Consider the following 25,441-nt stretch of genomic DNA (forward strand, 5'->3'; position numbering starts at 1 on the left):
TATATGTTATGTGTTTTGAAAGAGAGTTGAAGTCTTCCTTTATAAAAAAAAATAGAGTAAAGAGATAACTGTACCAAAAAAAGGTGTAAAAAAGAAAGGATTGTTTTAAATTCAAAAAAAGAGTTATGTTTTATTAACCAAAATTGCATATTTGATCAATTACGGGCTTAAGAGTGAAGTAAATATCTTCCCATGGATCACCACAAAAAAAAGGAGCACTTGTGATGAAATAAATATTAGTTACAATTAATTGGTGTGCATGATCAATATAAAGATACTATTCTATCAAAAAATATGCCAAGTGGTTGGAATTCGAATTTAATATTTCTCACTTATTTATCTTAATGAATGAATTTTTGATCATTAGACTACTTCATAAAAAAGGGTAAATTACACTTTTTTTTTTTATTTTATAGAAGTTTAAATTACACTTTCTTCTCGTTTTATGGTAAAATATGCATTCTTCTTCCTTGAACATTAAATATAGGATTAAATAAGTTTTTCGTCATTATAAATATAGAGAATTTTGATTCTAATCCTGAAAAAATTAAACTGAATGTTTTCATCCTCATAAAAAAAGTTATTTTGTTTTTAGTACTTAATGGTCACTTTATGTTCATATGAATGTCAAGATTATAACTTTTTTATGTTCAAATTGTATCTATGTTATTGTCATTTATTATGTTCAACTTTTATATATTTATATTATGTTCAAAAACATGTCAAAATTATATCTATTAGAGATCAAAATCAAAACAAAAAAATGTATGAGGATAAAAATATCTCATTTTATTTTTTAGGGACTAAAATCAAAATTTAATATATTTATAAAGACAAAAACTTATTTAATCTTTAACATGTGTTCTAAGAGCACACGTATGATGATATTTTTTTAAGAAAGAGAGAGAATGCGCGATTGAAATGAGAGAATAGAAAGTGTGCTAGTACTATCTTTTTTAGTCCAATCAATTGTGGAAAAGTGAAATAGCGATTCATAAGATTGGGAAAATGACGCGCATGAAAGAAATAAATGTTGTAACCAAAAAAGAGAAAGAAATAAATGTCAAATTGTCGTTTTCCTCCTGGGGGAGCAAAAAAGCGTAGGAAGTGCAATGTTCTACGTAACCACCCCCCATGCCTGAAAATTTAGGGTGATGGTAACGTATGTCTTAAATCTATTGTTTAAAAAAAACCATTATAAAATTTTAAAAATATTAATATCGTCAAAAGCACTTCTTAAAGATTTAAAATTTGATATTAGTTATAAGTTTTGTATAAGAAAGACTACTCAATTTGTTCTAAAATACATGTTGCATTTTTAATGTATCAATTATTTTGACGATACTTTGTATTTGTAACTAATATCTTTTTTTGAAATTAATATCTAAAACAAGTGTTGGCATATAAGATATTATTTGATTTATTTCGATAAAAAATTTCAAAATGTTAAATTTATATAATTTTTTACTTTTGATAATTAAATATAGGTTCACGTTAACCAGTGCCTTCGGGACACTGGTTAAGGAAACTAAAAGTAGAAATTTTAAGTCACAAAGAACATTTTTTAAGCTTTTAACGCAATGACAGCACAACTTTCAATACAAAATGCTTGAAAAAATGAAGCTGAACTCTTTTATGTGGCTGAAATCATCGCAGACATCTTTTAGTTTTACTTATGATGATCAGTGGAAACATCCAATCCCTTGCATGGGTGTTATAGTGTAATTTTCTATAACTTTTTTATGGTGTTCATTTAAAATAGCACTTTACTGTTGTATCTTGGTTGGTTGGTTTACCTTTTGCATGTCTTGTGCACGGTAAATCGTCCTTGTTCATAATATACATCTCATTTTAGTTTGTTCAAAAAAAGTAGATTGAGTATTTTTTAAACTTTTAATATGTTGAATGTGTCATTTTTAAGATATAAGTCAAATGCATATAAAAGCAATAATCACACAACTTTTAAACAAAAAATTTTGTTTACATTTTCCAAAAGAGTCATGATAACTAGTGCGACTGTAGCATTAGAAACTAAAAAAAAACTTTTATATTGATAATAACATTTTTTACATTTTTAAAAGTTTAACCGCATAAATTTCAAGATATTGTTACTATTATTGTTTCATTAACTAGCATTCCCTCCATCTTCACAATAGATGTCCTCTTTGTTGTCTCCGTGAGCTTAACTCAGTTGATAAGGATAATGCATAATATATGTAAGGTTCGGGGTTCAAATACCGGCCACCACAAAAAAAAAAAATCCTCTTTGCTATTTTTCTTTATCTTAAATTATTTATCATTTTTATAATATCAATACAACATTTATTATTCTTTTCCACTAACATATCCTTATTTATTGTATTTCAATCATCTAACCATTTTCCCAACTATAACTAATAAGGATATTTTAGTAAAATAAACATATTTTACCATTAGAATCTATACCATTAATCATTTTCTTAATAACCATGTAAAAATTAAAAAAAGACACATAATTTGAAGGGTCATGTTGTCCTAAGGGCACAGGTTAAGGAAGTAAAAAAAGAAGGGTTATGCTAACTTGTTCCCTTATGACACATGTTAAGCAATATAAAAGTAGAATTTTTTTCTTGAATTTTGCGCATTCAAGTAATTAGAAGTAGAAAAATTAAATTGAAATACATTAATTACAACAAAATATTTCTACTTTTACCTTATAAACATGTGCCCTAAAGGCAAAAGTTAGCATTTCGCAAAAAATAAATAATAAATAAATTTTGTATTGAAAATATAAATTTTTAAACTTTTCATCATTGAATACATAAGTTCCAAGAAAAAATATATTTTTAGTTTATTAACTTGTGCCTTCGGTGCACAAGTTACTCCCTCCATTTCAAAATATAAGAAAAATTCATTTTTTAGGTTCATTCATTTAATGATGTATGTGGTTCATAAGCATTTTTTTAATTTAAAACGTAGGTAGGAGTTAGCGCTTTCATTTTCAAAAATTTATGTCAAAGGCAATGATTTGTATAAGCATAGGTAGAAGTTAGCTCTTTCATTTCCAAAAATTTAGTGGAAAAGAATAATAAGTTGTGCTTTAAATTTAGTGAAAAAGAATAATAACTTTGTACACGGATATTAGTTAGCAGTTAGCGCTTTTATTTCCAAAAATTTATGTCAAAGACAATGATTTGTATAAGCATAGGTAGAAGTTAGCGCTTTCATTTTCAAAAATTTAGTGGAAAAGAATAATAAGTTGTGCTTTAAATTAAGTGGAAAAGAATAATAACTTTGTACACGGATATTAGTTCACAGTTAGCGCTTTCATTTCCAAAAATTTAGTGGAAATGAATAATAATTTGTGCTTTAAATTTAGTGAAAAAGAATAATAACTTTGTACACGGATATTAATTTGCATTTAGCGCTTTCATTTTCAAAAATTTATGTCAAAGACAATGATTTGTATAAGCGTAGGTAGAAGTTTGTGCTCTCATTTTCAAAAATTTAATGGAAAAGAATAATAAGTTGTGCTTTAAATTTAGTGGAAAAGAATAATAACTTTGTACACGAATATTAGTTAGAAGTTACCGCTTTCATTTCCAAAAATTTATGTCAAAGAAAATGATTTGTATAAGCGTAGGTAGAAGTTAGCGATTTCATTTCCAAAAATTTAGTGGAAAAGAACAATAACTTTGTACACGGATATTAGTTACTCCCTCCATTTCAGATTAACCGAGTCATTTGTTTATTTCAGACATATTAAGAAAATATACAAATAAATGAAAGAGAAAATGGTTTTAAGTGCTCTTGTTAAGTATTGATGTGGTATCCATTATCATAAATGCAAAGTGGAATATATTGAATTGAGGGTGATGAAAGTAGTATTAATTACAGTTAAAGTAATATTGTATTGAAATGTGAAATGACTAAGTTATTTTGGAACACTTTATTTTTTCTTCAAATGATTCAGTTATCATACTCCATCCGTTTCAAAATGAGTCTCTCTTTCGGCTTTGACACACAGATTAAGAAATGAAATGAAATAATCATTGGATATAACACCTTTGCTAAACTGCACTTTACTTTATAAGAAAAAGACAAAATTAAAGTTGCATTGAAAATTGTGTGAGAGAAAAGTTGGAGTATTTATTGAGGGTAAAGTTGGAAGAATAAAATTAAACTTGTATTGGAAATGTAAAGTGACATTCATAACTAATAATTCCATAACTAAGGGTGAAAATGAGTTAGGTCGGGTTGGACTTTGTAAGGTTAGGGTTGGGAATAGGCCATGCCGACCTATAGGGGCCTACGACCTGGCCTGCTATGGTCTGACCTGTTTAGTAGAGAGGCACATGCTTAGGCTTTATAAAAAGCATGTTTAGTTAAATAGGTCAGGCTTAGGCTTCTAGAAAAGTCTATTAAGCCTGATAGGTCGGCCTTCTAATATCTATCTGTTAAAAAGTATTTTCTTTTATATTAAAATAATTGCATACATTAAAAATAAAAACACATTTTTCTCTATTTATCGTTCCTGTAATAGACTTTGTTGTTACGGACTTTTAAGTAGGCTTTAATGTTGTTAAAATTTGCTTGAGTGAAATAGGCTTTTAAGTAGGCTTTAAGGCCTGTTTAGCCTATTTAGTAGGTCAAATGAACTATTTGATGGCCTAAATGTAAAGTAGCCAGGAAGTAGGCTTTCAGGACAGTCCAAGTCAGGCCAAGAAAATCGGCCTATAATAGGTCATAGGCCAGGCTCAGGCTTGTAAATTTTTTTGTAGGCCTGACTCAAGCCTATCAAAGCCTGGTCTGGCTTGGCCTATTCCCACGCCTATCTAGCATACTTTAAGAGTTATATGTTTGAGTCTGACCTATTACTCGTCATAAGCTCATTTTTAAGATTTGTATGATGAAGCCTGAAAGCCTATTTAAAAACTTATTTTATATTAAAGCCTAGCAATACCAATAAACCTAGTACTAAATAAGTCAAAACTTATGAAGGTCTAAAACGCATGAATAAATCTGTTACTAGATAACAAAATCTTATGAAGGTCTAATTAGTAATCATAGCAATGTATATGCTACTAAATAAACAAATCATATAAAAACTTGAGTTTATGAAAAAAAACTTTAACAATAACAATGATGGAAGATATATTGTATATAAAAAGTTTAATAGGCCGACCTGACATGCTTAATAAACTTTTTTTTTTTTTTTTGTAAACCTTAGTTTGACCTATTTAATTACATAGGCTTTATAAAAACTTGACCCTAACCTTTTTATTATACGAGTTCGGTCGAGATATGCTTTAAATATGTTAGATCGTAGGCCCCTATTGGACAGCCTGACCTGTTCTCATCCCTATCTATAACTATTACTTGAATTTTTTTTCCTACTCAATTAAGTCTTTAATTTTTTTTTATTACAATGATATTAGCATGAAGTTTCAATCTCTATCGAAAAGCTTGTTGGGACAGACAAGATGGATTCTCCCATCTAAAAGTTGAACCGCGACCATGTATTTAAAATGTTGAAATCCCTTGCCACTCATATCAATTGGGTGATAGTTTTTAATTTTAACACCAAAATTGGGTGATTAATTTTGATAAACAAAGTTAGTCCACAATCTGACATGTAAAGTAAAAAATGATTTTGTCAACATACATACGTAATACGTATGCAATGCATGAAGACCAAGTTGTCGAGTAAACCAAACACATCACGTTTATAACCCAAACTCTTTCCCCCTTTATTTATGCATTTCTCTTCTTTTCATGTAAATACACACCATAAGTCCATAACCATATCACAGCCTCTCGGAAAATGGAAAGAGATCTAAAACAGAATCTACTACTTAAAAAACCAGAAGAAGAAAATGAACAAGAAGAGTTATCATTAGGGAAAAGGGTTTGGAATGAAACAAAGCTTATGTGGGTGGTTGCAGCACCAGCTATATTCACAAGATTTTCAACTTTTGGTATTCAAATTATTAGTCAAGCTTTTGTTGGTCATATTGGTTCAAGAGAACTCGCTGCTTTTGCTCTTGTTTTCACTGTTCTTATTAGGTTCGCCAATGGTATTCTCGTGAGTACTTCATTTTCTCATCATTTTTCAACTTTTTTCTTTGACCCTTTTTTTAATAATATAATAATAACCACGTTGAACTTGCTTGTCTTGTCTTGTGTTACCTGAAAACTATGTAATTATGTTCATGTTTCTCCTTGTCTCTCAAAATCTATCAAAAACAAATTCAGACACTAGACACAACAAAATACCGACAGTCATTGAAAAAATGACACTTCATATATATCAGAAGATGACGCGTGCCTGACACTGAAACACGCTTAATATGAGAAGTGTCTGTGATTCATTGCTCAAAACTTGTTAGTTTTAAGGAAGGTGTTCTGTTTTTTCTTTTTTGGTATAGATACTAGTACTTCTCTGTTTCTACAAATAAAAGTTCAAAAAAAGTGTTACCCTTTTTCACTTTAGTTTTTAGAGTGGTGATTCTAGAGATTAGTTATATGGGGTTTTGATGACTTTGTAGGAGAAAGCTTTATTTCAATGATTATGATTATGGTGTACTATATTATTAAAGGTTGCAGCTTTTGCACTTTTTCTATTAAAACATTTAAAATGTTGTCACTTTGTTGGTTTGTGAACACTTTCCATTGTATATTTTTGTTTAAGGGCACTTGTTAAGGATTTAAAATTGAAAACAATTGAAATCTTTCATGTAGAAAAAGTTGTCTTTGGATGTTTCAATGTGTTGCATACACAAATTCCAAGATAAATTTTCCATTTTAAAAGAATCATGGAGATATTGTTAAATCATCCATACACCTATTTTGAAAGAACTATGAACAGAAAAATATCTGTCATTTAACAGTTTTGAGAAGAAATGATTACAATTTCCCCTCATACTCTATGCAGCACTTACACATATTGAAGACGTGTGTGGTTTTCGACACTGACGCGACATTCGAAGCAATATTGTGTCCAGTGTCGATGTTTCATAGAACATACTGACATAGTTTAATTGTTTGTAAAATGAAAATTGTAGTTGGGAATGGCGACTGCGTTGTCAACCCTTTGTGGACAAGCATATGGTGCAAAAGAATATGGAATGATGGGAGTATATCTTCAAAGATCATGGATAGTTTTATTCCTAACTGCACTTGTTCTTCTTCCTGTGTTTGTCTTCACAACCCCGATTTTGACACTCTTAGGCCAAGATGAAAGCATATCAGAAGTTGCAGGAAGCATTTCTCTTTGGTCAATTCCTATTATGTTTGCTTTTATTGTCTCATTCACTTGCCAAACATTCCTTCAATCACAAAGCAAGAACACCATCATTGCATTCTTGGCAGCTTTTTCCATAATCATTCATGCATTCCTCTCTTGGCTTTTGACAATGAAATATCAATTTGGGATTGCTGGTGCAATGATTTCAACTATTTTGGCATATTGGATTCCCAACATTGGTCAACTCATATTTGTTACTTGTGGTTGGTGTCCTGAAACTTGGAATGGTTTCTCATTTTTAGCATTCAAAGACCTTTGGCCTGTTGTCAAACTTTCCCTTTCAGCCGGCGCAATGTTGTGGTGAGTTCTTTGCAAATACAATTACTGACGAGTTGATTTGAATTTCATTTGATGCATGTTTGAATTAAGGATGAGTTAATCACAGTGGCATCGTAGTTTTGTTGAAGCTCATAAGTGTAGCTTTTGTCAAAATCACGGCGATACAATGTGATTATTTCAAACTAATCATCAATCTAACAGATGCATCATGCACTCAATCAATGAGCTTACTATTATGTCCTTTATGGATAACATATTTTTTGTGTGAACAAATATATATGCCGTGCTAACTTGAACGAATCTGTTTATATTATGCAGTCTTGAGCTATGGTACAACACAATATTGGTTCTTTTGACAGGGAACATGAAAAATGCAGAGGTTGAAATTGATGCACTATCTATATGGTAATGCTTCTGTTCAGTAACACTTTTATTAAAATTTATGTATTCTGTTTCTACTTTATGTTATTTGTTTTTGTATTGCCTTGTGATGTATAAAAGACTTTTTTCACTTGGCTTGCTAAAAGATCAAATGTTATTATTAACAGTCTCAACATCAATGGATGGGAAATGATGATATCACTTGGTTTCATGGCTGCAGCAAGGTAACAACATTGTTCCAATCCCCTATCTATCCATCCTTTTTCATGTTATATGCTTACTTACCACTGAAAATTTACTTTTACTTATTGTGTAGCGTTCGAGTATCAAATGAGCTTGGTAAAGGAAGCGCGAAAGCCGCGAAGTTCTCGATCGTTGTGACAGTGCTTACGTCGTTGGCGATCGGATCCTTTCTGTTTTTGTTTTTCTTATTTTTTAGAGAAAGACTTGCTTACATTTTCACCTCGAATAAAGAGGTGGCCGCAGCTGTCGGAGAATTATCGCCTTTGTTATCAATCTCTATACTACTAAACAGTGTTCAACCAGTACTCTCAGGTACTAGTAGTTACAATATTTCCTCTTTGTAAGGTGATTTGATGAATTGGTTCAAGACTTGAATCCTAATGCAAATTAATCTTCAATGATTTGATGAATACGAGAGAAACGAAAACAAAAATGTGATTTCATTTAATTTCAACAGGAGTGGCTATTGGAGCAGGTTGGCAAAGCACAGTAGCATATGTGAACATAGGTTGTTATTACATCATAGGTATTCCTGTTGGGATTGTTCTTGGTAATATTATCCATTGGCAAGTCAAGGTAGGCTTTTGTCATCCCTCTTGTTTTCAAATTGCACTTATATTACGCAATAAACACTGATGCCATACACGGCATTGACACGTTGGTCCCGGTTATAAGTTGTGAAAAATTCCAGTATTGAATGTTAATACACGAGTTAATGTCGTGTCAGATACTCACGCACCTTCACCTGAAGTGTCTTCACATAAGTTATATATCTGGATGCTTCCTAATTAATTAAACAAACATTTTCAATAGGGAATCTGGATGGGAATGTTGTTTGGAACATTGATTCAAACTATAGTTCTACTTATAATCACCTACAAAACCAACTGGGATGAGCAGGTATGATGACTTATTTTCCTCGTTAATAACGTCTTAATAACCGACAGTGTATAGTAATTAAATTCTTATACATATACATCTAATACGACTAAATCATCCGTTGCAGGTGACTGTAGCTCGTAAGCGTGTAAACAGGTGGTCCAAGGTGGAGAGTACCGATCAAGAAACAAAAACTAAATTAATCAAAAAATAGTTTTCAGTGTTAACATTGGTGTCTTGTGCTGAGTTATGCAGCTAAGAGGTTGATACATATATAGATAGCAATAGTATGGTTGGTTATTTTGTTTTCATGTCCTATGTTGCGATGGGTCCATCTTGTGATGTGAACCTAAGTTGAAGGTTCAAAAAGAAAAAATGTGAATTCAATTTTTCTTGAAGGTCCTCATCATCTAGTGCTAAGAATTTAATTAATGATATTTGTTTTTGCTTCTTAAGAGATAATCTTTGAGAAATTAATTCCGTGCACTTATGTTGAAACTTGAAAGCTCCAATTCTGTCCTGGAGTGACAAAAAGAATGAACCCAACATGTCACACAACAAGAAAATTAATTTACATAGAAACAAAAAGAATGAACCCAACCTTGATAGGTTGAATGAGTTTGTTCTGATTATTTAACTCTTCTTGAGTAGTAAATTTTCATATGGATTAGGACAATATCAAATGAAAAATATATGAGAATATTTATGTACTTCAAAAATATGCATATACCCAGAAAAAGAAAAAAATAGACGTGAAGAATGCATACATTTACAACTCAATCATGCACTTTATGAAATTATAGTACCAAGTTAGGAACAAAAGTTGAAAATTCTTTTGGTATATCATTGTTGTACATTTTATCTTGTAACATGTTATGTGGTCCATTGGGCAGACCATTCATTTATTTTTGGTCCTTTGATTTTCTGTCTACAAAGAAAATTGACTTGTGTCATCATAACTTAGATAAACAGTAACACTCATCACTTTATGTGACGATCAAATATAAAATATTAAACTTTTCAAAACGCTTCCCACGGTATAGTGGAAACAAACGTACACAATTGCTTTGGACAATTTATTTTACTTTGCCAATACTATGTTTAAGGAAAATATATGAACAAATTTTGTGTAGATTGCATAAATTATCTTGATACAAACATTATTATTCGCATTATTTATTCAAATTCAAATTTAAACTTTACTAATTCGCATTATCTTGATACAAACTTTTAATATATTTTTTAGAGATTATTATAATTCGTAAAATTCTTATTGAACTCCCTTGTCATACCCGACGCTCTTCCCATTATACACTTGATTGGATTCTATAACATGAAGTGTTTCTGTCGTTTCATATTATAGAATCGAAAATCATTTTGTATACCCTCCTTCATCCGTCTCCTTTTGTCAAGTCATTTTTTTAAACAAAATTACCCACTTTAAATTCTATTATCTGGAGCTTATTTATAAAATCTTACAAAATTACCCACTTTGAATCCGAAGTCATTGTTTTTTAACTTACTTTAGAAAATCTTAAAAAACTAACTTCTTTCAAACACTGTATTGAAGGTTAGTTTTTAAATAATGTTTAGGAGAATTTGACAAAACTAATAAGAAAAACATTTCAGATCATTGTTTTATACTATTAAGAAAGTAAAAATAATATATAATGATTTTAAAAAAATAGATATATACAACATAATTTTAAAATAATACTAGTAATATATAGTGTAACATAAAAGAAACTACAGGGGGTGTATTGGATCATGATTCTAAGGGATTTTAAAAGATTTTTTTATCATGAAAAAGTCTGGTATTCAATCAAGACTCTTTTCAATTTAAAAAAAGTCTTGTGTTATTCAATCAAGATTATTTGTCATTTAAAAAAAGTCTTGTGGTATTCAATCAACACTCTTAATCACTTAAAAAAAGTCTAGTGGTATTCAAAATCATTCAAATTTCGAAGGATTGTTTAATAAATCAGATTTTGATGGATTTTGTGGAATTTTCTAATAAAATTTTAGCATAAAAAAGTCTTTCAAGAAAACATGAGATTTCTTAGGATTGTTTTTTTCTTTTAAGATTTTACTATCTCTCCTTCTCCCTTCTCTCTTACTCTCTCTTTTCCTCTCCCCTCTCTCTCTCTCTCTCTCTCTCTCTCTAGCTCTCCCGTAAAAAACCTCTCTCTCTCTGATTCCTTCACTCTCTCTCTCGCTCTAGCTCTCCCGTAAAAAATAAAATAAAATAAATAAAAGGGTCTTTATTGAGATTTTGTGACAGAGAGTGTGTTATGATATTTTTTTCAATTATTTCTTAAAATTCATAAAATCTCTTGAAATCCATAAAATCATTTCAAATCCTTTAAAATCTTATGAATTAAATCCATTGAAATCCTTAATAGTCTTTTAAAATCATCAAAATCTTGCAAAGTCTTTTAAAATCCTCAAGACTTTTTTAAACAAAAATTGTCCTTTAAAATCCTAATCCAATAGTACCTGTTTGGTACTGCGTTTGAAACCCTCAAACGTGGATTTACTTTTTAAAACGCGGTTTCACCAAAAAGTTTGGTGTTTGGATACCTGTAAAAGCAATTCAGTCAACCATGAAAACAGTCCCAAACACAGGTTTATAAGAAGCCACATATTGGAGCTTCTGCGGCAACAGAGAATCGATTCCAGGGTTTTAATGTTTGATGACATATTTACTTACCATATTACCCTTATCTCTTATTCTCCAATTTCCTACACATCTTTTGCTCCAGTACTTACCATTTTTTCTTCGTTAATATTAATGTAAAAAAACTTATAAAAGAAAAAACAATAATAAACTTTTCCAATGTGTGCCGACTGCCGCTTGAAGTGTGTTGGTTGTAGGTTGAAGACAACAATTGGGCTTTTCTATTATTTAACTCTGGTGGTGTTTATATTATGGGCTTTCTATTATTTATTTTTCTTTTGTTGAGATGATGTTTATTTTATTATCAGTGTTCCAAAAGTTAAATTAACTTTCTTAAAAAAAATTAATGAAAAAGAAATAAAATAATATTAAAAAAGGGTTATAATTTATATTGAAGTTCAAATTCATTTATAATTTTAGATAAGTTGAAATATTTATCTAAAATAAAAACGAAATTTTAGTTAAATATAATTAAAAGGGTAATTTGGTCATTTAATGTTCAAAATTAATTTTGATTCAAACTATCCAAACAACATCAACTCATAAGAACCACTTTTAAATGAGTGTATTCAAACATAATCAGTTCATATCCAACTCACTTTTAACCAAAATCAATTCTTTCAAACTCAATTCTATCAAAATCAATTCTCGCCACCGCCAACCAAACACACACTTAAATCGTTTGGTATGAGTATTGGGTGATCAATTTTGAATGTGTGAACATGATATCCGAACTAATAGAAATTAGGTTTTATTGGTTTTGCTCGGTTTAGATCCAAGAATAAAAAAGATTGATCTATTTAATTGGCTTAGATTATAGGGTTAATAGTGTTTTACTTCCTGTAATATAGGTCATTTTCGATTTTACTCCCGTAAAATATATTTTTTTGAATTTCTCGAGTTGATAAGACTGCAACAGTAGCAAAGTTAGTGGCTACTAGTTGATTGTGTTTTTACAGGGGGAAAACCGGAAATGATCTATATTAGAGAGGGTAAAACACTATTAACCCTAGATTATATTATCAAGTTTGAGTTCAACGGGTAACGCGTTTGATTTTTTTACACATCTACTTAGTATGTGTTTGGTTTGGCAGCGGTGATAATTGATTTTGATAGAATTGAGTTTGAGAAAATTGATTTTGGTTAAAGTGAGTTTGATGTAAATTAATTTATGTTTGGAAACATTCACTTAAAAGTGATTCTTATGAGTTGATGTTGTTTGGGTACTTTAAATCAAAATTGATTTTGAACGTGTAATGACCACAATATCCCTTTAATTGTATATTTTTTAGAGCACCCTTTTAATTTTATTTAAAACTAAATATTTCATTTTAGAAAATTATTTCGGCATATCGTAAATGAATTTTTATTGCTTCAAATATTCTTTTTGAAATAATAATTTATAAGAGTTATAATTAATATATATTTTTTCATCAATTTAATGATTAATAATATAAAAACTAAAGGGTGTAAAAAAACACAATAGTATAATTTTATCCATTGTAAAAGAAAATGTATAATTTATAATATAACTGATAGCACAGTGCAATATATAGTAGGGACTAGCGATGGTTACATAATAAAGAAATAAAAAAACATGTTCACTTATAAACAAGGGCATAATTGACAAACAAGATAGAAAATAATTGTTTAATGAGGAGAATCGATTTAGTTGATTCCAGAAGCTACAAATGTGAGCTTCAGGCAAAATCAAGTTTAGCCTCTAGAATCAATTAATCTTTTTAGAAGCCAAACATATTTTTTAAGATCAAATTTTAATCTTTTTAGAAGCCAAACATATTTTTAAAGATTAAATTACGTTGAAATGTTGTAAACGTGAGTATTTAAAAATCTATCAGGTAACCAAATAGACACTTATATGAAGGAACTAAAAAACGTGTGTTGGAGGAGAAGCATTTTTCAAATTCTTCTAAACATTATTTCTATTCACTTAGTTGAAGGTTCAAGGACAAAGGATGTCAAATGAACTCAGTTTGGATGTTTTCGGATTTTATAATCCGAAAACTCATGAACATTTTTAAAAATTTTATAATGCGCGTGAGAATGTCATAGGGTGAAAAAAGTAATAGTTAAATTATTTTGATTCAACATTGCTATTTGCTTTGAAAAGAACACGGTGTTCTCAGTCATCCATGTATTATCAGACTACTAAAACATCTAATTAGTATTCACCAATTTTTCTACCCACACCCCATGTATTTTATGTTACACCTAAATTTATTTAAAATTTTACTTCAATAATACCAAGATTTCCCTTTTCATATACTCACTCCGTTTTAAAATGAGTGTCGTTTTAGCCAAAAAATTGTTTTAAAATGAATGTCACTTTAAGTTTCCAATGTACTAATAACTTTTTTTTTTCAATTGTACCCTTCAATTAATACTATATAAACTACTTCCAAAATACTACATTCGTCCCTATATATAAGACCCTTTTGCTAAAATCACGGGAATTAAGAAAGTAGATATTTGTATTAAAGTTGTTTGTAATCAATATTGTTTTTACAATTTTATCCTTAAAAGAGAGAGTTAGTTTATGTTTTCCATATGTTATTTATTGCTGATTGAAGAAAAAAATGTATAACAAATAGGGGCTTGTATGTAAAGAAATAATTAATGTACTTGGAAATAGCAAAAGAGTCTTATAAAAAGGGACAAAAAAATTCTCAAAAGGGTCTTATAATTAGGGACGGAGGTAGTATTATTTTTTTCTTTAATGAAAAACAAATCAATAGTTGATTAGGATAATTTGGTAAAATAACATTTATCTTTCTTTTAATTAATGGATTTCTTAATATATGTGTAAAAACCTTAAATGCCATTCATTTTGAAATGGAAGGGGTAATTTTTTTATAACCTTGATCTCATTCATTATTATTCTAAAATTTCATCCGCTTACACCCACAAACAATCATAGATGTTCAATCAATCTCTATAAAAGATTAAAGAGTGAATCAAAACATCTTCCATCCATATTCTATTGCATATAAGTACGTTTTTTTCTTTCTTTCAATGATGTTAGAGTTTCTATTTTTTTCTTGTTGTTCAACGTTGATATGTTATGAACTCTACAACGACAGTTATTTGAAGTAACTTACTTAAACTCAGTTTACATGCACATACTTAAAGTAAGATCACGTAAAATCATTAAACAAGGTTGAAGAGTTTAAAGCAAAATTTAACTTTTATTATGTACACTTAAACGCAATTTACATGACCTGCTTAAACTGAGTTTAAGATTAAATTACAGTAGAATCAAGTCTTCTCCATCGTTAAAACAAGTCCTCTTTTCCTCTAGGTTTCGTTTCACCCAATTTCAATTACAGTATAATCAAGTCTTCTCCGTCGAAGGAAGAAATTTTGCTTTGAGAAGTATGGTTTTCGAATAGGTGTTTTCTAGATTTTGAAAGAAGAAAGAAGGAAGAGGTGTTAATTTTTTGGGTTAATTTAAAAAATTTAATATAATTTAAGGGTAATTATGTTAACCTTTCCGTTTTATGTAATTGCTACCTTTATCTGATCACCACTAAAATGAGAAAACATTAACGTGCATGTGATAAATACGACGAAATGCTTTAAATGTCACAACAACCATTTTCTACTTGAAGTTTTAAGAATAACGACTCGCGTTATTTATACATATATCTTACCATAAATTTTCTTATGCTTATTCTCATTCTTATTACAATCAATCAATCAAGCTACATGTTTATTGAAAAATAAAATAAGAAGGAAAATTCAATATGGAGGGAGATAATGATCCAAAGAAGAAGTTGCTAGATGAAGAAGAAGAAGAATTGTCATTGGTGAAGAAGATGTGGAAAGAGAGCAAGATGATGTGGGTGGTTGCAGGTCCAGCCATATTCTGGTAGGTTTATTCTCTTTCACATTATTCTAGTGGATCTAAAATAAAAGAATAAAAACAAGTTTTTTTTTAGGGGAAAAAAACTTTAGAAAAAAGTCGAAGATTCGGATCTATGCTTCTTAATTCTTAATAGAAAAGAAATAGTACCACTTATAATAATAAAAAAATATATAAATAGATAATATACTTGCATCTTAGCATATAGTTTTGGTTTGAGTTTTGAATTTATGCTATTAATACTATTAACCGTGAAATGAAAACAATCATATGGATATTTAAATTTCCTTTCTATCTTCCTAAATATTTATATTGATGATAAAGTTTTTGAAATTATTTACATTAGTGTTTTAGACTATAAACAAATGGGTATCCAAAAGCACCACTGCAATGCATAACATCCCAACTATGTTGGTACTTCAAACATCACCAATCATGTGACATAAGTTTATTAATAAAAACAAAAAGAAGAATACAAAAAAGCATAGGGCACATACCAAATCCAAAAGCAGATAGATAGAAAAATATATAAACGGGAAGGCTTATCTCATTACCAAAAAACATTTGTTAATTAAATCCCACCAAATTAGACCATGAATATTAGTGTTAAAATGGGCTAATTTGTCTATTCAAGAGTTGAATTTTCTACCTTTTTAGTGAGAACAAGTCTAATGACTAGATTCGCAAATTTTAAGCGTGGAGAAATGGAGAATTTAAGGTTCAAGCTTAGATCCTCTATATAATTTTTCTTGCAACTAGCAATTGAGTTGTACCTACGTAACTATTTAAGTATGTATTATTTTTTTTAAGTATACGTATTTATATCTCTAAAAACAACCGAAAACATAAAATAAGAGAATAATAAAGTTCAAGCTTCTCAAAGAAACTAAGATGACAACCAACTTACCAACGAAGTCATTGAACTCTAGTGGTTAGTTAAGTAAGAGGAATCGTTCGGGAGAACACATATTTGTTTACTTTACGGATCAATCCTTGGTCAAGTTTTACTTACCTTTCAACCAAACTTTTTTGTTTTGCAAGAAATGAACTGAGTTTTATTGACTACTTGAACTATAGTATTAGTTTTACTAGAATAATTTTAATAGTATTAGTTTTACTAGAATAAATTTAATGATATATTAAACATGGTCTAAGAAAAACATCAGCAGCAAATATGGTAATGTGAAACCTATATAGTATCACAAGATTAAAAATATATATGTGCATCTATCTCCAAACTAAAGGCTTTTATAAATTGATATTTTTAGTTAGGAATGGCTAGTGCATTGGCAACACTATGTGGACAAGCATACGGTGCAAAAGAATATGGCCTAATGGGAGTGTATCTTCAAAGATCATGGATAGTTTTATCTTTAACTGCACTCATTCTTCTTCCACTATTCATATTCACAACTCCAATTTTAATTATCCTAGGCCAAGATGAAACCATATCACAAGTAGCAGGAACCATTGGTTATTTATCAATTCCAATTTTGTTTGCTTTTATTGCCTCATTCACTACCCAAACATTCCTTCAGTCACAAAGCAGGAATAACATTATTGCATACTTGGCAGCTTTCTCAATTTCTGTTCATGTATTACTCTCTTGGCTCTTAACAATGAAAATCAAGCTTGGGATTGCTGGTGCAATGATTTCAATAAGTTTGGCCTTATGGATTCCAAATATTGGTCAACTTATATTTATTACATGTGGTTGGTGTTCTGATACTTGGAAAGGTTTCTCATTTTTAGCTTTCCAAGATCTTTGGCCTGTTGTCAAGCTTTCCCTTTCTTCAGGTTTCATGTTATGGTGAGTTTTTCTTCTCTAATCTATTTCTTTTAGGCAAAATACATGATATAGGTCTCTTAAGTCCTATTACTTGTGTATTGTTCCCCTTTTCATACATTATGTATGTTATGTTACTAACGTGGCAGGAACGAGGTTGACCATTTATCCTATCTTTACCTCTTGTCCGTTTAAGAATTAAGTTAAATGATTTGAAGCAAATACTATTGGTTGTATAATCTCAAAATTATATAGGTTGTTAATTACTTGTGCACCATAGAGGATGTGTTGGTTCACTGGTCTAGAGCATAGTTGTTATGATGTGTATACCATAGGTTAGCACAAGTTTGCTAGAGATTAGTTACTTGAGCTAGAAGTTAGTTGAATAAGATTGAGTTAGTTAGTTAGTTATTTAGAGATTAACTTGATCATAGAGTTTACTTGTCAGTCAAGTAACCATAGTTAGTTATCATAACTACAAAGGGTTAATGCATTGTGTATTCTAACACAAATGTTCATTAACATAGATATGCTGAGTAAAAAAAAAAAACTTAACATAGATATGTTTTCCTAACTTGAAGTTGTTGAACATTTTGCAGTCTTGAGCTATGGTACAACACGGTATTGATTCTTTTAACAGGCAACATGGAAAATGCAGAGATTCAAATTGATGCTCTAGCCATATGGTAATCCTTTTGCATATTCACATTTCATTATTTCAATATATATATTGTTTGTTCTCTTTATGTTTTTGGTTGTATTAATTAGCTTGATTATTATGCACCAAAAAACAAAATAGCTTGATTAGCTTGATATATCCTTTAATTTTGTCGCTTAAGATAAAGTTGAATTATTTACAGTCTCAACATCAATGGATGGGAAATGATGATATCACTTGGTTTCATGGCTGCAGCAAGGTATTGACATCTTACTCTCTTTTTTACTCTAAAGAGCATAGCAGTGAAATTTGCACTCTTAGTGTTGAGAAGAGACGAATAACCGTGCCCTAACATATCAAAATATTCCTGCAACCTTTTATCATCTGAGTTGTACTTATGGGACTGACATTCTCACTCTTTAATATCTAATGTCGTAGTCATTGTTTTTGGAACAAACGATTAATCTATTTCTTAAAGTATCACTTTCTCTAATTTAGTTCCTACCCGCTAAAGTATAGTAAAAATAATTAGTCTCATATGTATGTGAAATCCATCAATTTAGTCCATAAAATATACGAAGACATTTCATGTTACTCTTGTATCTTAATAGTTGAGACTAAATCGGGGGATTGTATATATTTTAAGGACTACTTATAGCATTTACATACTTTAGCGACTAAATTGGTGGTTTATTCTTGTTTTCATCATCATTTGAGTTATGAATTCCACACAATTTTGTCATTTTTTACTATAGAAAACTAAGTTCTGTCTTTCTTAATCTGCAGTGTTAGAGTGGCAAATGAGCTTGGAAAAGGAAGTGCAAAAGATGCAAAGTTTGCAGTGAACATGATAGTCCTAACATCATTCACAATTGGGTTCCTTCTATTTTTATTTTTCTTATTTTTTAGAGAAAGACTTGCTTATATTTTTACCACAAACAAAGACGTGGCCTCAGCTGTTGGTGATTTGTCACCTCTATTAGCAGTTTCTATACTACTAAACAGTGTTCAACCTGTACTATCAGGTATTAATTCTTCACAACATTTCACCTCTTTGAACTTGTCTAGCAAAATGTATGAAACTATTAACATTTTGGAAATGCAGGAGTTGCTATTGGAGCAGGGTGGCAAAGTATTGTAGCATATGTGAACCTAGGTTGTTATTACATCATAGGTATTCCTGTTGGGATTGTACTTGGTAAAGTTTACCATTTGCAAGTCAAGGTGAGTACTATTTTCTCATTTTCAAATTGTAGTTTTATATGTTTGTTTGCTTGTTTCTTCCATTATACACTACTATATATCTTCTTTTATGTAGGGTATATGGATTGGTATGTTGTTTGGAACACTTATTCAGACTATTATACTACTCATGATCAGCTACAAAACTGATTGGGACAAACAGGTATTTAATCAAATATTGCTACTTTTTTTTATTGGTGTATTTCATTGCTTCTTTATTAGTGGATTCCATTCCATCTTAAGCATATTATAGTTATTATTATAAAATAAGAATTTAATTTTCATGTATGATCGGTCTAAAAAGTTTTACACGGTTCTCACTGAATCACATATGAATTACATTCATAAAATAATTATATTTTCATGTGCAGGTAACTAATGCTCGAAATCGTATTAATAAGTGGTCTAAGGTGGACCCGGATCATGAAACAGTTGCATCATCAGATAATTAGTTTCAATGTCCCTTACTCCTTAGTGTATGTTTTGGAAAACTTATTTCTGCAAAATCTCCCATTTTTCCGTCTTGTGCGATTGATTGATATTTTCTGTTGTTACTGTTGAATCTCGAAATTCAAGTATTAGTTGAACTTCATTTATTTATCATTACATTCTCTTGAATTCACAAATAGTACAAAGTCTCTTAAACTTAATTTCATTTCATGTATCAAATCAAATTGTGCAATAAGTGCAATCTTCACTTATCCTGATCTCACTTTTGAATCATCCATAAAATGGATCCAAAGTATCCAACACGCCTTTGTTAAAGTCTTTAACCAAGTCATAGATGAATGCTTTGAAGACAACACCGAAGAAGAAGTCATATGTTTAGTAGGCAAGTGAGAACGTCAAGCAAACAGAACTGTAAGGCACACGGCTAGGTGCTGCAGACAGGAAATAACAGTCACAACAGATCAAAGTCGTAAAGAAGCAGAAACAATGGCAGTAGCAATGGCAATGAACTCTGCTAAAAAGGAAAAATTAGCTGAGGCAAAAGATACGGAAAACTTGATCAAGTGGTGTGAAATTCTAAACAACGCATCTGAGATGTCTGAGGAAGAACGTTAAGATCATGAAATGCATTGTAACTTTATTAGAGGAAAACCAGCTGATATGTCAAATAAAACTAGCAGTAGCAGTAGTTCGAAATGTTAAAGTATATAATTGTTGAGAACATAAACTTTCTTAACAATTTTCTGAAAGCTAACAAAATGCTTAAATACAAGGGGTGATAGAAATCAACAGAAAGATTATTCTGATATTTGGAATCCCATTTCACTTGTGATTTACATTTCTATTCAGAGATAGAATGATGAATACTTTAGATACATTTAAGGTAACATTTTCTAACTACAAAATAGAAGACACAAATATTAAACTAAAATTGAGCACTAATCATCTCAACATGTTGTGAGCCGGTATATCTTTTATACTGGAGGTGTCTTCAAGAGCAAGCTCGCGCTCTAATTGTATTCTTGTTGACTTCAAAACATCCTAAAGAAAATAGCAAAATTTTAAAGCATGAGAATACCATCACAGAATAATGCTAATAAATTAACTAACCAATGAACAAACACAGTTTAATGATATATTACGTTAAATTCCATATATGTAGCACGCTTTGCTAGCCACTGAGCATCCATCATTTGAAAGGCAATGCAAAAAAGAATATCAAATGCCATTTCATCCTCCTCAAGCAGCCGTAGAAAACATATTCCTGACGAAGAAGATGGAACAACTGCAACAGGGAACAGTCCATCAGATGATTTTACATGAAAAATGAGTGGAGTATTTACAAAATATCAACACTTGCTGAAAATAAGGAAGAAACCACTGCAGTAATATTAATATTAAGTGTATCTTAGGTTCTAGTTCTCCACCTAGTTAGATAAGGTTTGGTTATAGTTGTAGTAATATCTTGGGTTACAGTTGAAAACTGAAAACATGTGTTTGAACCCAAACTATCTATACAGTTCCCTTGATGCAAACAGGCTTTCAGACTCTATCGTACTTTGCAATGGAAATCCAAACATAGTAAATGAATGTGGCATGATAAGACAAGAATTCATGATATCTGTTTAAATACTACACGACTCAACCAACTTGATTTCAACCATTATTTTCACTCGGGCATTATTATGTTTTCATATTGGATCCAGCTCATCGTAAAAAAACAAGCGTAAGAGATAGAGGATGCTTTTCACTTATAAAGTCATTCTCAGACCATATCTCAACCAATGTGGGACTCTCAGCATGTATAATCATTAAAACCACTGAATTTCTCAAAAGAGAATTCATGTTACCTGCTTGAAGATCCAGCATCTGCACCAACATAAATGAGATATTGATTCCAGCTACTGCAAATGGATATTCCCACTCTGCTCGGATTCCATCTTGTTTGTTTAATAATCGCTGGAATGAGACCTATGGCATTGCCAAGTAGAAATGTAGTAGGCTAATTAGAAACACACCACTTAACTATTTAACACATTATGGTATGTGGAATATACATACAAATGCAAATACGGTAGAAGAAACTTACTGGATACTTCTGCGCAAAAAAGATGAGGTTCTCTAATGATATAAACCCTCCACCCCTGCAAACCATGGTTAGATCTAATGAGCTCCTCCATAATTTCAAAAAAACACAGAGTTGGCATCATAAAAAGTTCCCAAGTTTGATGAAACTTTTAGTAAGTCTTTATAAAGAGTATGCAGGTAGCCCAAAAACTAGCTCAAGAAGGGCGATGATTGGCCAAGTATTTCTAAAGAATACTTGTGACATATATATAGTACATGTGGGATCTTAACATATTTTTCATATAATCTAACAAAAACAACCCCTAAAGAACGAAAATCAAACCATCAAACAAGTAGATGTATGTCTAACCTATAAGGATCAGAATATATTGAGTCACCTCCCATTATTAAGTCAATGAATCCTTACTTAATGGCCTTACAGTATTGAGCTCTAACCTATAACTGAATAAAACCTTATCCATATTCAGGCCCCTCCCCATCTGCTTAAAGTAAAACAATTAAACACACCTAAAATCTGTTGATGGGTCTGAACCTTGCCATCCCATTTCCTTCCAACAATCCGATTTAAGTGGAGGAAGCTCTCGGTCAGGATAAGCCAATTTCCACAATTGTAAAAGAGCATCCTGCAACAAAGAAATAAATAAAAGAGATTTGAAAATGTAAGCATATAATCAAAATAAAATAAAATGAATACATGTTCATTTTCAATTATTAAATTATAGATGCTCAAAAGCAAGATACGGATACATTAGATATATGCACTGTATAGACAGACATGTATAGCAATTTTATTGGTTACCTTTAAATTCATCCACGGAAGGACATTCCATTTATAAATTGACAACCCCATACCCACAATTCAGATATTTAAAAAAAAAAAAGATTTTTATCAAGCATGTACGTAGATTGCAGAGCAAAGTAGAGCATCACTATAACAAAATGGTATCAAGAGGTGCATATGAAAATGACAGAGAGATTGAACAGACAGAATACAGGATATATATAAAGACAAATGTAGGCAATGTGATTAGGGAGAAATGCATTAAATACATACTTGGTGATCTGTTTTAGAACCGTCAAAGGGAACTTCAAGCCGTTGCTTTAAGTTTCTTAGTCTTTCTTCCTAAGAAAGAAAGAAAGAAATATGAATAAATATGACATAACCACATGTAGCAGATTACTGAAAATTTAAAACTAACAAACCAACTCCACAAAAGAGACTACAGAAGTTCAGTAAAGGAAACAAAATCTCAACAAATTCGATTTTAATATATATATTTTGTGTGATAATTATTGTTTAATATGAGAAATGAGAACATTTATTTACATCCACAATTTAAAATTGATTGTTCAGATTACTTCTTTGATTATAAATGTCACAGGATTTTTAAAAATCTCACGTGATCTTTAATTAAAGAGGAAGAAAGCAACGAGTAATTTTATGGATAGCAACCATATATATATATATATCATCAAATTCCAAAGAAATATCCGTTACCCACTGATGCCTTCCAAAACACAATACAGTGAGGTATTCCAGAAACTGGCAATATCAAACTAAATCCAGTGATAATATCCTATCATTATCAAGTAAGTGTTTTTATTATCAGAAATCAAATCAGAATATCCCTGGCAACATATCATTTTCAGAAGACAAAGGATGGTTGAGTTACGGGGTGTGATGGAGTTCAATTCAAGGTATGCTCAGAAATGTCTACTAAATTCATAATTTGGATCAATTGTAATTTCAGATAGGGTTAAACTTAAAGTTGAAATTGGTAACTTGATTTTGGCTAAAACGAGCTTTATAAGAATTTAAATAAGAAATCTCTATACATACCTGCACAGGGCTAAGTGTTGGAGGAACCATCCTATTGTTTTGCAAGTAAAAACCACTAGAAGAATGTGATAAAAGACGACCAAGAAGAGATCCAGACCCTAGAACAATGTTTGCTGCAAAGGCAATACAAAATGATTGATTACAGATCAGATAATCACCACTAAAATCATGCCATTTGCATTTTCTTCTTATTTGTACACCAGTCAACAATGAAGAAAATAGAGATATATACATAAGACCCAGTTTTTTCCCAAGCTACATAAATGAGGATTTAAGAAATGAATAAAAATATAAGCAATCTCTTTGATAGTAATTTCACGTATTTACAAAAACAACAAACTCCAAACAGTGCAAACATGGTTATCAAATCGTGAATTCGTGAATCAAATCTTGTCAAGAATCGTAAGATACATATACGAATTTCAAAATAATTCATGATTAGTTCATACATCAAAATGAGAGAAAAAAATGTGGCTGGCTGTACAAAATTTAGGGCAAGTTGTGTTTCATTCTCAAAATGAATTGAGATTCGAGCTGTGATTCATATTCAAAATTGATATGCACAGCAATTAGTAAAAAAAGTGAAACAATTTACTACTCAATTATTATTAATACTGTCAAGAATAAATTTATGGCAAACGAAATCAATCATAGACATACCTAACCACTGTGCCCATTGCGCAATGAGGTTCGAAAATAAAAATGTCCAATGAATTTGCGCCTTCTTTCTCTCATCATCCCACAAATCTTCAAGTGTACATATCTTCATAATAGAGGAAAACACAACATTATAAAATGTAAAATCAGATAAAAAAAATAAATGAACTTAACCCACCAAATACAAAATAACAACAATTTCTCACCTTCTTACTCTCAATATAATCATCACCTCCCAGCAACGGCTCATTCAATGAATCTAATCCAGTAGTATCCAAATGCTCCTGCCTTTTGCCATCGACATCCCCGTGATGGAGTCTTCTCCTCAATGTTTTTGAAGACATCAATACTATAATTCTTTATTATAGGTCAGCCTATACAAGTAAAAAAAAAAAAAACAATTTCTAAGATCCCATAACCATCAAGTTCAAGAACATCATCAACAATTCTCTTAAAAGAAAATCCAATATTATTTTCATTCATCACTCCAGCTAGCACTTTAATATAATTTTTTATTTTTCAAAGCTCAACATAACAAAGCACCATTTTCAGATTTTGATAAACATCACCATAGGGTTACTCAAATCAACAGCATGTGAATCAAACTAACTGAATTTCAAAAGGGACCTCTTCAATTACTCAATAAATTGAATAACAACACAATATATGAATCAAAATAACTGAATTTTTCAAAAGGATCAAATCAAAATCAACTATAACGCATATAACCACATAAACCCTAAAGATAACAAATTTAACCCCATTTTCACCTCTCAACTGAAACCAAACAGAATAAACCGAAATTCAAAGCAAGAAAAACAAAGGGTTGTTAATAATACCTGAATTTCAACGAGTGAAACGAATCTCAATGAAAAATTCGAAGTAACAAACAAAAATTAGGGTTTTGTAGAATAAAAATGAAGTTGAAAGAAAATGTTACACTTTTCGTGCTTGATAAGGAAAAATAAAAAAGTTAAAATAAAGAAATAAATGAAAGATGACGTGTTTGTGTTGCGTTTCAAAAAAGACAGCTCAAACGTGTGCTGTGCGCCAACGTTAATTGAAATGGTTTCATGGAATTTTTACTCTAATT

At 30.5% G+C, this 25,441-nt stretch overlaps 3 protein-coding genes across 4 annotated transcripts; 2 read left to right on the forward strand and 1 right to left on the reverse strand.

The window, feature by feature from the left end:
- Positions 1-5,685: 5,685 nt before the first annotated feature.
- On the forward strand, positions 5,686-9,473 carry LOC11432677 (protein DETOXIFICATION 21). 2 transcript variants are annotated; one of them, XM_003624733.4, is made up of 8 exons: positions 5,686-6,064; positions 7,044-7,585; positions 7,883-7,969; positions 8,113-8,169; positions 8,262-8,500; positions 8,646-8,764; positions 9,002-9,088; positions 9,195-9,473. In XM_003624733.4, exons 1-8 carry the CDS (start codon positions 5,804-5,806, stop codon positions 9,279-9,281), a joined length of 1,479 nt encoding a protein of 492 aa, XP_003624781.1. In that variant the 5' UTR covers positions 5,686-5,803; the 3' UTR covers positions 9,282-9,473. The 2 variants fall into 2 exon arrangements, with proteins under 2 accessions (XP_003624781.1, XP_003624782.2); XM_003624734.4 differs by lacking the exon at positions 5,686-6,064 and adding an exon at positions 6,158-6,401.
- Positions 9,474-15,388: 5,915 nt separating this feature from the next.
- LOC11435942 (protein DETOXIFICATION 21) lies at positions 15,389-20,010 on the forward strand. The gene is made up of 8 exons (XM_003624736.4): positions 15,389-15,633; positions 16,896-17,437; positions 18,013-18,099; positions 18,274-18,330; positions 18,858-19,096; positions 19,177-19,295; positions 19,390-19,476; positions 19,685-20,010. Exons 2-8 carry the CDS (start codon positions 16,902-16,904, stop codon positions 19,763-19,765), a joined length of 1,206 nt encoding a protein of 401 aa, XP_003624784.1. The 5' UTR covers positions 15,389-15,633; positions 16,896-16,901; the 3' UTR covers positions 19,766-20,010.
- A 393-nt stretch (positions 20,011-20,403) lies between these two features.
- On the reverse strand, positions 20,404-25,441 carry LOC11435943 (ELMO domain-containing protein A). Its single transcript, XM_003624737.4, has 10 exons — positions 25,188-25,441; positions 24,555-24,722; positions 24,352-24,454; positions 23,692-23,804; positions 22,906-22,974; positions 22,359-22,474; positions 21,853-21,907; positions 21,614-21,734; positions 20,906-21,048; positions 20,404-20,804 (listed from the first exon to the last, which is right to left on the reverse strand). Exons 2-10 carry the CDS (start codon positions 24,690-24,692, stop codon positions 20,706-20,708), a joined length of 957 nt encoding a protein of 318 aa, XP_003624785.1. The 5' UTR covers positions 24,693-24,722; positions 25,188-25,441; the 3' UTR covers positions 20,404-20,705.

Source organism: Medicago truncatula, chromosome 7 (genome assembly GCF_003473485.1).
Source record: "Medicago truncatula cultivar Jemalong A17 chromosome 7, MtrunA17r5.0-ANR, whole genome shotgun sequence".
Classification (NCBI taxonomy): Eukaryota; Viridiplantae; Streptophyta; class Magnoliopsida; order Fabales; family Fabaceae; genus Medicago; species Medicago truncatula.